We start from the raw sequence: 16,603 nt of genomic DNA, 5'->3' as shown, positions 1-16,603 counted from the left end.
TTCTATACCGTTTATTTGTTTTGGGTCGCGGGGCGGGGGGAGGGTGCTGGAGGGGAGGCTGGGTGAGAGGTGGGGTTCACCCTGGATGGGTCGCCAGTCCATCACAGGGCCATCAGGAGCAATTAAGAGCTCCGTATCTTGCTGAAGGACACATCGACATCGTCACCGGGGAAAGTGAGGGTGAGCCAGCGACCCTTCAGTTGCTAGACGGCCACTCCACCTCTGAGCTATGCCATCCCATATTAATGTTTTGCACCTCAGTTTTTGTGTGTGTATGTTGGTATGACTCCTGCCTCAAAGATATACTTTCATAGAACTGTTTCCTATGCCAGTGGTCACAGAGAGAGACAGCTCCATGTTGCTTTATACAATTGTCCCATTGGCCCATAGGCCCAGCTAGCAGACCCTCACTGGCAAGCTCCTCTACCAGCTCTGGCTTCAGGAAGGTGCCCTCAGCTTACTCCTCTGAGAAATATTTCAATTCATCATCAGAGCATTTGAGTCTGGACTTTCTATACCATACAAGACCTAACGCAAGCTTTAAGGGTTACAGGGGTGTGGAAACCCCCCAAACACGTTAGGATGACCATTCTCTCATTTTTCTGTAAATCTCGAGCCATTTGAGGCCTCAAATTATCAAATTAGTGCTGCAGATTGTTTAAAACAGCCCTCATCTGCCATGGAGTTTGAATATCCTTTTAGCATTCATCAGACAGGGGAGTTCGAGTAAAATTGACTATTTGATCTGCATTGTAGTAATGATATGAAGTGATTCTTGAGCTTGACCTTTAGGAACTATATCAGGTTCTCCAAACTATGAGTGCACTGGTTTTGATCATCGTGACAATCAGACACATCCGAATACCTCAATAGTAGTGATGGCACTCTGAGAGTTGTAGAGGTCCTTGATTCACTCCAGGGTTAATGATAAATTTATATTAGTTGAATGGGAGAACTCTTCACTTCACTTCTTTTCTAATGCAATTTTTCACCAATCAAGTAAGAATTTGATCTGACAGCCTTCAGATCGCAATCATCATTCTCTCTCTGTCAGGATATTGCCATCCTTCTGCCTTCTGTTACCGCTAACAGTTCATTGGTAAGACATGAAACCTCTTTACATTCCAACTGATTTCATCTTGCACACATACAGTATGCCTGCATATGTGTAGACATACTGCATGTCAGTCTGTAAATCCTGTAGTTCTTCAGACACGCTGATGCCTGGCTCTTTTTTTCTTCTTCTGCCTGCCGACCTCTGGTTCTCTCAGTTATTCATGAGCCATCTGCTCGAGCTAGTGCTGTGTCAGATGTATGTCAAACAGGACCTCATCTGTCCCCCTGTTCATCTTCTAATTGTGTCTTCGTCTGCATGCTGAAGCTACAACTAATGCCCCTGCAACACTCCGCCGTGGTTAGCCAAGGAACAGCCCCCTTGACTCTCTGGTCCGTCATGTCCTAAATAACCTGTTTGATCTGATGTGAGCGTCTTTATTTAAGATCATAGCATCTGGTCCATTAATGTTGGAGAGGAAAGTACAAATCTGTCTGTGTGCTATTGCGCTTGTCGTTTTAAAATTTATTTCATCTTATTTTATTTGAGTGCCTGTCTGTGTTTGTGAGTGTGTGTGTGTGTGTGTGTGTGTGTGTGTGTGTGTGTGTGTGTGTGTGTGTGTGTGTGTGTGTGTGTGTGTGTGTGTGTGTGTGGAATAGCTTTTGTTCTCTATTAAGACCTTTACTGGTACATACATTAACATCATCAGAACCATTAGCTCTTATGGGGAACAAAGACCAGTTCTTACAAGGCAAATTATAATTTGAGGTCCTGGTTAAAGTAACAGTCAAGGTGTGAATTGAGTTTAGAAAAAGTTTAAGATTAGATATGATTTGGTAAGGATTAGGATTAGGGTTTGTGTTTCACTATTTACGGGAATAGAAGTCATTGGAATGCCCTAACAAGTTTAGCTGTGCAAACCTGTGTGTGTGTGTGAGTGTGTGTGTGAGATACAGTAGAGCGAACCCACATTTTCAGCCGTACACATTAAATCAACAGTTTTTCATCCGTTTCCATCATAATCATTCTATCATAATCACAGCAGTAGTGACAAGACAGGAAATTAAATTTGAGCGGGTGAAAGGTGAAATATTGCTTGACCTAGATTGAAGAATAGTTATGTTAAAAATACAATTGAAATATGAGAAGTTTGAACATTATACTATCAATAATAAAATGTCCTTCCAATGACAATGCGCCCCAACAACCAGAGCTTGTTCATTTCAGTAAGGTGTTTGAAAGGGAAGACCATTTCTTTTCTATAATAAAACTTTTCACAGCCTTTCGTGGCAAAGAAAAGGTTCAAAGAAAACTCAAATGGAATATTTTCCTGGTCTGCCATGGCTTTAACCCTTACCCTTTGAAAAGTTTTAAAAACTCTATACAAGTGAAAGTACAATCATTGATTCCGCAATGGACTCGTGAAATTAAAAAAAAAATCAAATTAACAACTCCACTGGATAATTAGTTGCCTTTCATGACTCATTCAGAGCTAAAAGTCAGGGCTAAATTACTTTAAAGAATTGTCGGGTTGAAGACTCGACCTTTTGTCTGTTTGTATTCTTTGTGGCTACATTAATGAGCGCTATATTGTCTCCGTATTCATTTCTATGATCGTGGTCTTGTTATTGCACTCTTAGAGAAAATGTCTAAGTGACTTAGAAAAACTTTCCAAGGCTGGAATATAATGCCACTGCTATGTCTCATGGTCTGTATAGATGTATAGAGAAAAGAAAATGGAGGGAGCCCGATTGTTTCACATCTGAGCCGGCAGTGGAGGCAGTAATAGCGCAGAATCAGTATCCGCCGGAACAGCTTATTTAAAACACAGACGCTATTGAGTTCATACATCCCACCTCCGTTCCGGAATACAGGGAAACTTATATAAAGTCCCACACTAGTCAGGCATTGTGCCAGGATTGTCGTCCTGTGTTTGAAAAAGAAAAGAAAAAAGATGCTATATGTTCTTATGACGGGTCATTTTTACTGTCATATGCTGGATTCTTTGTGTAAATATCCTGATCATTTTGTCAAAACCAGAGTAATAATCATCATGAGCGGGGCCTTAACTGCCTAATTTTAGGAAAAAGTTTCAGCTGCTAATTTCCCAGCTATTTATGTCGAAATTAGCGCTTGACAATCAGGTTGTCCACATTTGCTTGTTGTGGAAACTTGAAACGAGCACAAGTGCTTGGTCACTGTGCTTATTCTACTGCAGTTATTGCAACGCTGAGCTCATAAATTTCATTAAAGCTAAAACTGCTAAGATTGGGCTTCTGTCTTATCTGATACAGTTTCTCCAAGTTATTCATTTCAAAATCATATTAAAACAATTCGTATCAGATACTTAACCTTAAAGAATGGGATAATTACTACATATCCATAAAGTATGATTCCAGAAAGAGGCCAGGAACTGGAGAACTACTCCGACAGAGACATCACGTCCAATAGTGGCTGAGGGCGAAAAGCATGTCATATTTAGCCAGCCCTGCCCCAACCTTTCAAAGCAAAAAAAAGTACTCTGAAGATTTGAGCATTCCATTTGTATTATCTGCAAGATTCAAAATATGAGTTCAACTTTGCTTCATGCTTGTTGTATTTTTGCAAAAGGAGTGCTGAGTATTTTTAGAAAGCTCCAAATATATCAGGGATACATGCAAATGAGTGACAGGTTATGCAAAGGGAAGTACTCGTACAAGTAAACAAAACTGCCTGCACCTCCTCAAACTGATGGTACTACATGTCATCTACTTGTAGGGATTGAAGTTGTTGAATTTTACTGTATTTCTATAGATCTACTGCCCATATTTTCCTCAGTATTTTTTTGTTTTCCAAGCACCGACCTCAAATCTGTTGTGTCTGTGAGATGAGTTGACAGCAGAAGACAGCAGATGGTCACCCGTGAAGCTCGCTGACTTAAATCATATGTTTACCTTCATGACACTCCAAAAGACTCCAGTGTTTGGTTGAGGAACAATCACTCACACCACCCAATTTTAGGATTTTTTTTTTTTGACAGACAATTTAATCAAGCAGGTAGTATCACTGTAAAATACTGGTTGCCTGTCATTCTTGAAGCTGCCATATATTGTCAGGGTTGGATTGGAAATAAAAAAAAAGAAGAAAAAAAAAGGTGTGATTTGTACTGTGCTTAAAGCTGAGGGGCCTACAGTGTAGGAGGGGGAAACAAAAATACTTGACTGCGCTATAAAGAGTGATGATTGGTCTTCTACAGTACGATATCTCTGGTAAGATAGGCTACTGGCGGGCCTGTAACAGGAAGGCAGTGCTCACAGCCATGTTTTGACACAGCAGATAGAAGGAGATTAAGTGTTGAAACCAAAGCTGGCAGAAGATGATAAGGAGTGGATTTTTTTTCTCTTCTTGCAACCCTGATGTTGTATTTTTTTTTTTTTTAGATTTAAAAGTTTGTGTCAACATCTTAACACCAGCTGGGAGAACCGACAACCAGACAGTGGTATCTTTTTTCTGAGTAATCAGTGCTACCATTTAGCAATCTTGGTTGACCGATCAGGAGGGTGAACCTATCAGCTGCATTTATATTTAGGTCTCTGAAGTCTAACTGTGAAGTCATGCAAATGTTATGAAGAAAGGTGATGATGGAGTGAAAGATCACTGGGATGTCAGGATGTCATGACACCCAGATTTATGTTTGTACCGTGGTAATACAATCAGCGCGGCGCAGATGTGAGGACATTGTTGTTAGTGAGCAAAAAATAATTGGGACGGAGTTGATGACATTGTGAGGCTTATGCTGTCATTCAAACAGATGCTAACAAAGATGGGACATAGTATGCCGAGAGTTGAGGAAACCAGGCTTTGACATGCAACGCGTGGGTGGAAATAGCCTGTTAATGAATAGACAGCACGGGTAAAAAAAAAAAAAAAAAATGAAGACGGCAGCGGAGATACATGAAGCGTGCTGTGCGATAAAATATTGCTATTGTTAGGCAGTGCTGAGGGAAAAGTGCTGCGATGCAGAAAGAGTGGAAAGTCTTGACAGCTTTCTGGTGGCAGTCTGACGGCTGAGTGGGGAGATTGGAGGGAAAGTGCAGCAGAGGGCTGCTGTCAGGCCACACCAGAGCTCCGTTTAACAAGGTCCAGAGATGAGCTGCACTGCAAACCCAATACAGGGGAATGAGAAAAGGTAGCAGATTGAGGGAGGTGTGAGTAAGTCTCACGCATTTTTTTTTTCTTGAGCCTCACTATGACTGCAAGCCTGGAATTCCTCACATATGTATGAGAGCAGTGATTGGAAATCCTCAGAATCCTTTCCAGCTGTAGTCCTTACAGAGATTTGGATGAGTACCTGTCATTATATGCTGATACTTGGACATGCTTGTGACACTTTGACACCATCTTTTCTCCATGGAGGAGTGATTTATGTGAGCCCCTATAGACTTCATTTTTACCTTGGCAGTTCTAATGTCAGAAGTGATCATCTACAGGATAGTCCAGCCCATTGCACTTGTCATGGTACAGTGTCGAGTGAGCCGATCTGAACCTGGAGGACAAGCAGAAATAATTAATGCGAGCAAATACAGAATACGTCTCATTTTAAACATGGATATCTTCAGGGCAAACCAATACAAGGATCTTCACAAGCCTCGCTCTGAGCCCCCATACCGCACCCATCGTCTTCATGCTACACATCCTGCTCATGCATAACTGGAGCTCTGCAACCTCACTTTTTTCCCTCAGTCCCAGCTATCAACCTGCTAGCCTGGCATGAAAGCCTCAAGTTTATATGCCTGGATGTTAATAGGGAAAAATGAAGAGATAAAGAAATAATTTGCTTTGGAGAAAGGATGAAAATGTGTAATTTCATCAAATCTTATTAAAGAACACACAAAGCGTACAGATTCCAAATAATTCTGTCATTCTTACCTACACTATAGGTTACCATTGACTTCAAATGAATTGAAGAACGGAAAGACATCAGTTGCAAAATGCTTTATCTCTATTGATATTAACATGGCTATTTTCATTTTGAATGTTGTTTGTTATATAGTGTCTGAACCTACAACTCAAAAAGCTGAACATTGTATGGAATGAGTATTTTCCCCTTATTTTAACTCAATTACCGTTACAAGCCCAATGTAGTATATTACCTGCAGGATTGGAAATTCTTTGAAGCCTGATATTCCATATTTTGTTGTAATATGCAAATGTGATAAGTGTTTTGTATGTCTGTGTATACCTTTCCCTCCACATTCTGTATATCCAATTTCAGGCCGATTCTCAAATATTGTCCTTTGACTGAAATGTACAGTGTTCTTACAGGTATTATGTATGTTATATCCAGACATTGATGAATCTCTTTCTGCAGCTATGAGTCCGTCTAAGAACCATGATTGACTGTACTTATGTACATTATATATTAGTCCACTAATGTGTTTTTCTCTGTCTCTGTAGGGGGGCGACTCCTGTTTCTGGTGATGTGGCTGAACCTTGTGCCTCAAACAGACAGCTGCCCTGCCAAGTGTGTATGCTACAGTGAACCCAGGCCCACAGTGGCCTGCCAACAACAAGGACTGTTTTCCATCCCTACTGAGATCCCCGTGCGAAGCCAGCGGATATTCCTCCAGAGTAACAAGCTGACAGTGGTCAGGTCCACCAGCTTCAGTTCTTGCCATAATCTAACTGTTCTCTGGCTCTACTCAAACAACATAAGCTATATTGAGGCTGGCGCCTTCTACGGCTTGGAAAAGCTGGAGGAACTGGACATCGGAGACAACAGCAACCTCCGCACTATCAGCCCCACAGCCTTCCGAGGATTAACTAAGCTGCACACCCTTCACCTGCACAGGTGTGGCCTGTCAGAGCTCCCTGTTGGGGTTTTCCGAGGAATGTTCTCCCTACAGTACCTTTACCTGCAGGACAATAACATTCTAACCCTGCATGATGACACTTTTCTGGACCTTGCCAACCTAACCTATCTCTACCTGCACAATAACAAGATCAAGATAGTAACAGACAACATGTTTCATGGCTTAATCAATCTGGATCGGCTGCTGCTTCATCAGAACCGGGTCATTTATGTCCAACCAAGGGCTTTTAGTGACCTGGGTAAGCTGAAATCCCTGTTCTTGTTCTACAACAACCTTACTGTATTGACAGGGGAAACTATGGACCCCCTGGTGTCCCTCCAGTATTTGCGTTTAAATGGAAACCAGTGGATCTGTGACTGTAGGGCGAGGACCTTGTGGGACTGGTTCAAACGTTTCAAAGGTTCCAGCTCTGAGTTGGAGTGCAATGTTCCTGACTTCCTGGCAGGAAAGGACCTGAAACGACTGAAAAGCGAAGACTTGGAAGGTTGTGTGGAAACGCCTCAAATCCAGACCAATCTCTTCAGCTCTAAGGCACATTCTGGGAAATTCCCTTCCACTGAAAATCCTCTGGGTGACACAATTCCCAGGTGTTGCCTTGGAGATAATGACAAATCCTCCATCCTGTCCGGCAAGAGTCGACAAATTACTAACAACCCCCTTAAGGAAAAAGAGAACATGTCCAAGACTAAATATAAGGAGCCTGAAAGAACGAAAAATGAGACCCAGAACAAGCAGAATGATGGACCGCTGGGAACCTTGTCCAACAACCTGGACAAGTCTTTGGAAAACATAAACCCTGACCTTATAGACAATCTAGAATCATCCACAGCATCAAACAAAAAGAAAAAGAAGTGTTCCAAAAAGCCCAGATCAGACGCCCACTGCATTAAAGGTCGGGCCTCTACTCTGCAAGCGCTGCACTTTCTCTTCATTCCCACGATCTGGATATCTTTAGCCATGTCTTAGGATCTCGTTCTAAATATAGAACTCAAGATTGTTGATGCTCATGACAATGATTGCATTGAAGATGCAGTGACATCTACAAAAGGTAGTGACTGAAAAGTGAGGAGTCACATTGACCTGCCGTGGGTGAGGACAAACCATAATGAAGATGAGAGTACATTTAACAAAATGGATGCCTTTACAGAACACTACAGATCTATTGTATATAATGAATTGGTGCCCAAAATTGTTTGTTCTCTATGTACTTAACTGTACTGTGTCTAAGCTACACTTCGGAGACTCCTCCCTTTTTCCCTCCCAAAAGCTTTTACAGACCAGATCACCGGATGACAACAAAAGGCAGAGACAAAAAAAAATAAAGAAATAAAAATAAAAAAGGGAAATCAGGCACAGAATGCACACAAAGAATGTTGGGTTCGTTTAATTGAGAAGAACAATTTCCCTTCATAATTTATTCAAAGTGATGCATTTGTTGGGTAATGTTATGTTTTTTTCATGTTTATAGAAACAAATGTTTTACCTCCCCATATTTGAGTTCTATTTTCATGACAGAAAGGGTAAATGCGTAGCATTTACCAAGAGAATGCTGTCAATTTGTTTATTGCAATGGAACCATAAATATGCATTTTATTTTACTTGTGTACAAGTATGAATATATTATGAATAAAAGTTCTTATTTCGTAGATGTGTTTGACAATGTGTGGTATTTTCCAGGACATAAGCAGACGTGATATACCAGATACAAGCTGAGGAAGTACATTGCACAGAGACGTGGTAATTGGATACAGCAAATACAGTAAAATCCAACAGCCCTGATATAAATACCCCTTCTTGAGTATTATTCCCTCCACTAAGAGGGTCATGTGATCAGCAGCTGGTTTATTTGTCTGTTAGCAGGAGAACTCAAAAACTGACCTGAAGCGATGATTATGAGTTGCAATAACAAGTGCTCCTCCGTTTTTCATTAACTCAAATTCATAAACGCACCGATCTGAGAGTAACTTATTATGTCTGCTGTCATAAATTATCAGGCTTCTGTTCTGTTCGATCTGTGAATAGTTCAAATGTCAAAAGACTTTCTCAAAATTCCAACAAATCAATAATTACGCAATCATATAAACAAGGCCAACATCTATCCGTGCAGCACATCTAAAAGTCTTTAGTGACTGCCGCCTCAGGCACTTTAATGACATTCTGCTTATGATTAAACCTGGTTGTGTATATTACAACCACTGCCACATTACACATGATTGTGAGTGGATCATTAAACAGCTGGAACATTAAAAAAAAAAGACACTTCAAATCCCAACCTTGACTTTGAGAGAGGCACCTCAAGGCATCATATTAAGAAATGTTCTTGATTCACTGAGATAGAAGTCAGAAAAAAAAAAACATTCAAATTAAAAAACAGGCTTTGAAATGTTCCCTCGGGATATGTTTGGGTAGGTTGTGATCCAGAATTGGAGTAGAATAGATGCTATACTCCACCAATTCAAGGTCTTCTCAATGGCCGTTTATTTATGGTGCAAAAAGTGAACAGATGAGAAGAAAGGGGCTCCACAAATCCCTGGAGTTTATGCATTGTTGCCGATTAACCCAGGAACGCAAAAAGGACTGAAGAGGACCTGAGAAGATATCGATCATGTGCAAGAATCAACAGGGAAAAACAGCAGGGCTTCTCCGCCAGATCCCTTCTCTCTTGGGACGGAAGGGTGGCTGCAGCCTGAGAGGACGCCAGTGATTGTATTTGTTCAGGGACATCATCCAAACAGAACTGTCTCAGTCACGTTTGACGTATGCTACTCTTTAAAACAGCTAACTCTTGTGTTTCTGGACCAAAAGAAAATTCAACCATCAGTACCATCAAAGATTTCTGAACCTTCCTCTGGCCTGTTGTCATACATAGTAGACGGATCTATAGGGAAAATATGAATGCAAGACCTTAGTTTTTGATGATGTTTGATCAACAAATCAGTGGCTACAATTTTACATGTACAACACGCTAATGTTAACCCATCCATCCATCTGTCCATCCATCCATCCTGTCAAGGGTCGAAGGGGGGGCTGGAGCCTATCCCAGCAAACTTTGGGCAAGAGGCGGGGTTCACCCTGGATGGGTCACGAATGTTAACCCAATTTAAATTAAATTTTGAAAAAAAACTGCCATTTTCTAACAACCTCAACCTAGACAAAGTCACTTTTGTGTGTAGAGTTTTTCTGCATTCGTAGTGGGACAATTATTAAGATATACCACAACTGACAGAAATTTGACCGTGTCAAATTATGCTTGAGCAAGATACTGAACCCTTAATTGGTCCTGATGGCCCTGCGACGGACTGGCGACCCGTCCTGGGTGAACCCCACCTCTCGCCCGATGTCAGCTGGGATAGGCTCCAGCCCCCCTCCCCCACGCGACCCTTAACGGATAAGTGGTGTAGAAAATAGATGGATGGCTTTATTTTGCTCTTCAGCATGTAAACAGGAATATGAATGCAATTACAGACTCATGTAAACATCATAATCAGAATATTATCTTATTCATAATATGGTCAATAGTTCTGTTATTGCTGGTGCACTAGAGAAATTGGTTGTCAAGTGCTTCTAATGTTTATTCCAAACAATCAATGTTGCTTTCAACAGAAATGATTTCAGATGCTCTTGCAACCATAAGACCTAATTTAGTGCTCAAGAAGGAGTCATAGATGTCCATGTCCTGAATTATCACTTAAAAGAAATGTCTGATAAAAATCTGATGAAGTGCCATGACTTTAAGAGCACACTTTTGATTTAGTTTGATCACCAGAAGCATTTCCACACTGGCAAACACACACGGCCTCTGAAATTTGAGACTTTGAAAAAGAGACTCACGCTGAGAGGAAACTAAAGTTCATTCAAGCATGAATAACATTTGGAACATTTGGCGAGAAACAAAGATCCCCCCCCAAGTATCACATCTCATTGCAGTATACAGTATTTATATTTTCCTTCTACAATCACAGATATGTAAGAATTTGATTTCATGGGCTCTTCAAACCTCCATATATCTCATTTTACTCTCAGCAGGTTCCTGCTTTTCATGCTGCTTTCTCTGGATTTTTCTCTCCAGTTGTTTTTTGTTTTTTCAAATACACGTGGTACATTAAAAAAATAGTCTGAATCAAACATGTTAATTTATGTATTCTGCACAAATGTTTATGATGGTGTTTTATTGGTGTGTTATTTATGTTATTTGTGTTATTTAAAAAAAATGGAGTGTAGTCTTTTTGCTTTCATTAGACCGATGCATTTTAAGAGCAAGATTCCGAAAATTAGATTCATGACAAAAACAATTAGGCTGATGCATCGATAATAAAACTCTCTCAACTATAGCCAGAAAACACTGTATAACCACACGATCTTCTGTGTGATGAGCCAGCACAGTGTACTGCCATCAGATAAAGATTCCTTTATTGTCACTATGCAAGCAAAACAAATTTGCAACTGTGTCCCCTCACATGGTGTATTTAAAATTTAAGATGGAGGATAAAATGATGACTGCTGAAATTTTTTGCTCCACAGTTGCAGAAAATTTACCTTTAAGCAATAAATCTGGACAAAAAAAAAATACTGCAGGAACAATTAAGTACAGAGTGTTGAAGTGTTGACTCACATGGGAGATCTGAGAGTTTTCTGCTTTGTGTCACTCTTTAAAGTGTGGTGTGTTAAACACATGTATTATTCAGTTTGATCAGGCGCTGACGCTGCCAAAGAGTGAGTACTCATTGCTAACCATTCTCAACATTTGACATGGCGAATTATACTGGTCAGCTAGCACACACCGCTACTGCTAGCATACGCATGCAACGCTACAAACAAGCCATTGTTTTTGGGGTATTTTTTTTTCCCCCCAATTGCGGTGATCATGAATGTAAAAGAATAAAGAATTTTGTCTTTTCAATTTATCATTAACTGCAGGTTAAAAGTGAGAAGTCGGTCAGTGAGACTAGAAATCTGCTTCTTCATCAGGGAAGATCCTCAATATTGTTGTGTTTTTTGAACAGTTACACCTGAGGGCTTTTTTTCCAAACAGCTTCTACAGACACATCAATTTCACCCGTTAATGTCACCGCTGCAGTGCTTTCATTGTTGTTTTGACTCTTCTGCCTAACAATGTCATTGTATTCAAGGATGCTATTTGGCTCTTTGGAATTCCAGCACCTTCCAGACCTTAAATCATTTTTCATAGATTGGAAAATTCAGATTCAGGGGCCAGAGCCTGGCTTAACATATTCATGTGTGTAGCTAAAACTGGACTCTCCATTCATGTTTAGCTTATTTTGTATTGAAGTGACACTCAAGTTAATCCTGATCCTTTTTGACGTAGGCAATTTTTGGTCTGACAAGCGCATTACAAACATGAAATCCATGCCACCATTTCGCCGGGTCTCTCTCCCTTCAGGTTATCTGACAAATGGTTTTGTAGTGGACGCGCTCCCTCGCTGTCTCCCCTGTAGCACACCCTACCAGTGACATTTGTTGGAATATTTGTTGTGGTCATTGGATAGTTCATTTGAATATTTTTTTTTTCCTGTACTTTCTAAAGGGTAAGTGTGTCTGTCACAATCTCACACCACATGTGCAGGCACACTGATGCACACCACCGGATCATTCCAATTTTCTTCCAGCTGGCAGCCCAAGGAGACTAAAAACCCATCAGCCCTGGCCTCTTTAAAATCCCCTAAACTTGGCTGTGAGGTCTGACAGCAATGCCATGGTGGGGCCAGCCACAGCCCCATTAAACATTGCCTAGAAACAGGATGACCTCAGCTTGCAAGCTCCTGCTGGACATGAAGAAATTTCTCATCAGACGCTGCAACAGCTGAATCCCATCTTCAGTCAGAGGGTATTTGCTGGTTGCTGTACCTCAGTAACAGCAACCACTGATAAACAGGAAATGAAGGTAAATATGGGCCCTCCATCTGCGGTGAGGTTCCGGATGCAATATGGATTAGAATCTTGGCAGAGGATCAAAATAACTAGAGGCTACAGGAAAAAAAAAGAAGAAAAGAAAACTCTGGGACAGAAAAATAATCAGCATGGAAAAATGCGTCAGTTCTGCTGCTGACATCTATGAAAATCATGTTACAACGTAAAACAGATTGTTATACATAAGTATTTTATGTCACAATTGTGGGTATGTACAGTTATGTGGTTTGATGTGAATATTCTTAAACCGATTTTCCAGTCTTTCGTTTTTTTTTGTTTTATTTGTCAGTTGTCAGTTTATTTGAACTGTTGCACAGTGTAGAAAAAGCTCTGTAATTGATAAAAAATCTTCAATACTTTTTGGGAGGTTGAGGCAAGCGTTACTAACTTCTTCTTCCAAAGTAACAACACTGTCTGAATATCAATTCAAAGGTCAAGGAAATGTGAACCAGCTCGAGCAATTGTAAGCTCCTCTTTGTAATCTGCTCACACTCCATGTGGTAATTTTTCCAGTGTGTGTGCAAAGCCATAGCTGCTGGAGCTCCAAAATAGGAAACATTAAACACATACATAAAACATGCTGAGATGTTCTTATTAATACAGAGAAAGATTTTAAAAATTAATCCAAACATTATGAAATAATTCAATCAATTATTAAAGCGCATATCAAATGTTTTTTTTTTTTTCATTTTCTTCCCAGTCACAAAAAAAGGGTGAAAAATTAAAGTGATGTGTCTTTCTTTTATGTCCTAAGAGAGATAGCGACAAAGTTTGAGAGTGCGATTTCCTGAAGAATTAAGAGGCCGGATCAATCAGGACAACCACATGAAAAAAATGACATGAAATACAATGTCTTACGGATAAAATGACACTTGGAAATAATGCAGCATTTCATACCACTTCGTAAGAAGAATTAGGATGTTAAGGAGAGGCGTCTGCTTTGTTTTCAGTTGGGTGGGAAGATTTGGGACATTCTGATCCATTCAACTAGTGAGGAGTATGGAAGGACCTATAATGGGCCCACTCTCACCCTCCCTAAGGGTCTGTGGGGTGGCCTGTAACTAGACCAATTTCAGACAATGGAAAGCTGGACTATTGGGAGGATGGTATGAAACACGGAGTCGAAAATTGACCAAGCTGGCCGAAATGAACTTACAGCTCCCAACCCCTTCTGATACCTTGGCCCAGATCTGAAAGCTGTGAAGGGTACAGACCTGCTTGACCCAGATTTTCAACCTGTTTCATCATCATTATCAACTCAGCCAAGAATGTCATGAGATCACCAGCACCGGCTAGTCTGTTAAACCTGACCAAATTTGGGCTTCCTCAGAAAAAAATGTGACAAAACATGGTAATATCTCTGGTCGTGGCTTTAAAACAGTGGCGTTACATTGCACTGTGAGAGGGGTTTGAAGATTATCATGATCTTCAGACGGGAGAGAACCCCGGACAAAAGTCCACCTTTGTTGGAAATCTCGGTTGACCATCTTACTGTGTGACTGCTGTTACCACTGACGTCTACTGACAAACCAGTAAAAATGGGTTGATGACGTTTGACTGATCTGCGTCACAGCCTGCGATTCAGGAAGGAGTATCCTCGTACTGTCTGCATTCATGTTCTACCCAGGTTTCTAGATCCATGTCACTCAGTGCGCTCTAACGGTCTGCGGTAGGCTTTAGGGACACAACCATATCCAAATATGTTATGAGGTCTAGAGCTGATGTTTTGTTTTTTGGGGGTTTTTTGAGATGGAGAAAAATCACATTATTAACCAGATGACAAAAACAAAATAAGGATTGGGAATTTCACAAATCTTCCATTTAAAATGCTATTTAGTATCAGTAGTGAAGTAAAAAAAGGATGTGTGTTCTCTCAGTTTGTCATTCATTTTTTTTTAACAGAGTGTTTTCGTGAAATAAAGTCTGATGGCAGCAAAAATATAACAGGGAAAATGTTACAGAATAGCTAGTCTTTATTTGAAATAAAAATTACGTTTTTTTTTACCGGAGAAACTGAAGAAATATTAGTGTTTGTGTGTGTGTGTGTGAGAGGGAGAGAGCGAGAGGGAGAGAGTGAGGGAGGGAGAGAGAGAGAGAGAGAGAGAGAGAGAGGGAGAGAGGGAGATTTACAGTTTCCCACTGTGACAGCCCAGGGCCTGAATAGTGTTGCCCTGGTACTGTGTGTGTGTTTTGTCCAGGTTCCAGTTAAAAGAGTTGGAAGAAGGATCCTGGCAGTTCATTAAAACTTGAAATCAACAAAAGAAACACACACACACACACACACACACACACACACACACACACACAAACACACTTCTCATCAAGGCCACATCCACCTCCAGTTCACTATCTGGAAAAAGATACAGGGACGGATAATGATGTCTCCTTACACACCGAGTCCGTTAGCAGGATTTTTCAAAAAGTTGATTTGATTCAGAACTGAACCTGGATTTGATGATGTCATATTGGTGTACCGGAGGTATGCGCTCTTTGGTTTTAAGAGGCGTTGGCTGTCCGTTAGCAGCATTAAACAAATAAATACATAAAAACCTATGAGATGAAATTTCACTCATGGAAATTATAGAATAGAACAAAAGATCCATTAAACATATTGACAACTTGATTATTCTTCTGTCTGGTTTGGCTGCCTTAGCCTTCATCGGAACACACTCCTCAAGGGCCCTCCAGTTACTATTATTATTATAAGATCTTTAATCCATCTTCTTATTTTGCTTTTTTTCTTGAACTGCCTTCACTCCGCAGTAAAATATGTAACAAGCATTTTTTTTTTGGTCCTCGAATTGAAAACAAACTGAACCAAGGGGACAACATATGTGCACCAGAGCAAATGAACCACAGGTGTGAAAACACCCTCATTCACATATGAAGATTTCATCTGGCCCCTTTTCTTAATGTCATGTCCAAGAAATGCCCTTGAAAGCAAAGAAAACAACAAATCCCTTCCTGTTTCTGGATGTCTCCCTATTCAGTAAAAATGACCCGCCTTCAACTCTAATGCAATTTCTAGCAGACGTTCCATGTCTCCTCCAGAAAACACCAACCTTTGATCATAAGTAATAAGGCATTTTTTTTTTCCATAGCTTCTGTGAATGTGACTGAAATATTTGAGTTCATGGCTAGAGGCGAAGGCTTATATGAGAAAGTTAAGACTGCAGAGGAGCCCCAGACTTCCACAGTGAGGGCTAAAAGTGTTTGCCTTTAGTTCTGCATACTAAACACTCCAACATCATGACATTTTTTTCTGTTTTTTTTTTTTTAATATAGAAAATCCCCCTCCAATTTCCTCTCTGTCTCTCACCTTTCTCTAACAGCCCCCCCCCCCCCCCCCATACACACACACACACACACACACACACACAAACACACCGACACACACACGAGCTATGATTCATGCTCCGGAATCTATTTGAATAATATCAAAAGGATCAGACACACAAAATAAGTGTTTGATGTGTTTGAGGTTGTAAACATTTGCATTATTTGTAAACACTGCATACAAATTAACAGGTCGGAGAAGTTGAAAATGTCTAATTATCCTCTAAAATGTTGGTGTGTTTTATTTTTCAGTGATTTCTAGTATTACTCTTTGAAATTCTAATCTAAATAGTATATGTAGTCGTGCCAGTGGTGTTTGCTCTTTAAAGTATATGTGCGGCATTTTGGGGGAAAATGACACACTGGGAGCAAAGGGATTCCCCACAGGTTGAAGTAGTCCTATTTAAACATGAAAGGATAAACAAATGCTAAC

General features: G+C 40.4%; 1 protein-coding gene across 2 annotated transcripts in view; it reads left to right on the top strand.

The window, feature by feature from the left end:
• The window catches only part of rtn4r (reticulon 4 receptor), a 44,270-nt gene extending 35,658 nt beyond the window's left edge, over positions 1-8,612 (top strand). Inside the window, exon 2 of one of the 2 annotated variants that reach the window (XM_086205402.1) lies at positions 6,491-8,612. In XM_086205402.1, the coding sequence (XP_086061528.1) occupies positions 6,491-7,872 (1,382 nt within the window). In that variant the 3' untranslated portion in view covers positions 7,873-8,612. The remainder of the gene's footprint in view (positions 1-6,490) is intronic. The other variant, XM_086205403.1, reaches the window with a different exon arrangement.
• The last annotated feature ends 7,991 nt before the right edge of the window (positions 8,613-16,603 follow it).

This window comes from Aulostomus chinensis, chromosome 6, assembly GCF_037954235.1.
Source record: "Aulostomus chinensis isolate RoL2024-O1b breed Wild chromosome 6, RoL_Achi_v1.0, whole genome shotgun sequence".
Taxonomy (NCBI): Eukaryota; Metazoa; Chordata; class Actinopteri; order Syngnathiformes; family Aulostomidae; genus Aulostomus; species Aulostomus chinensis.
This window is presented reverse-complemented; position numbering and strand designations above follow the sequence as displayed.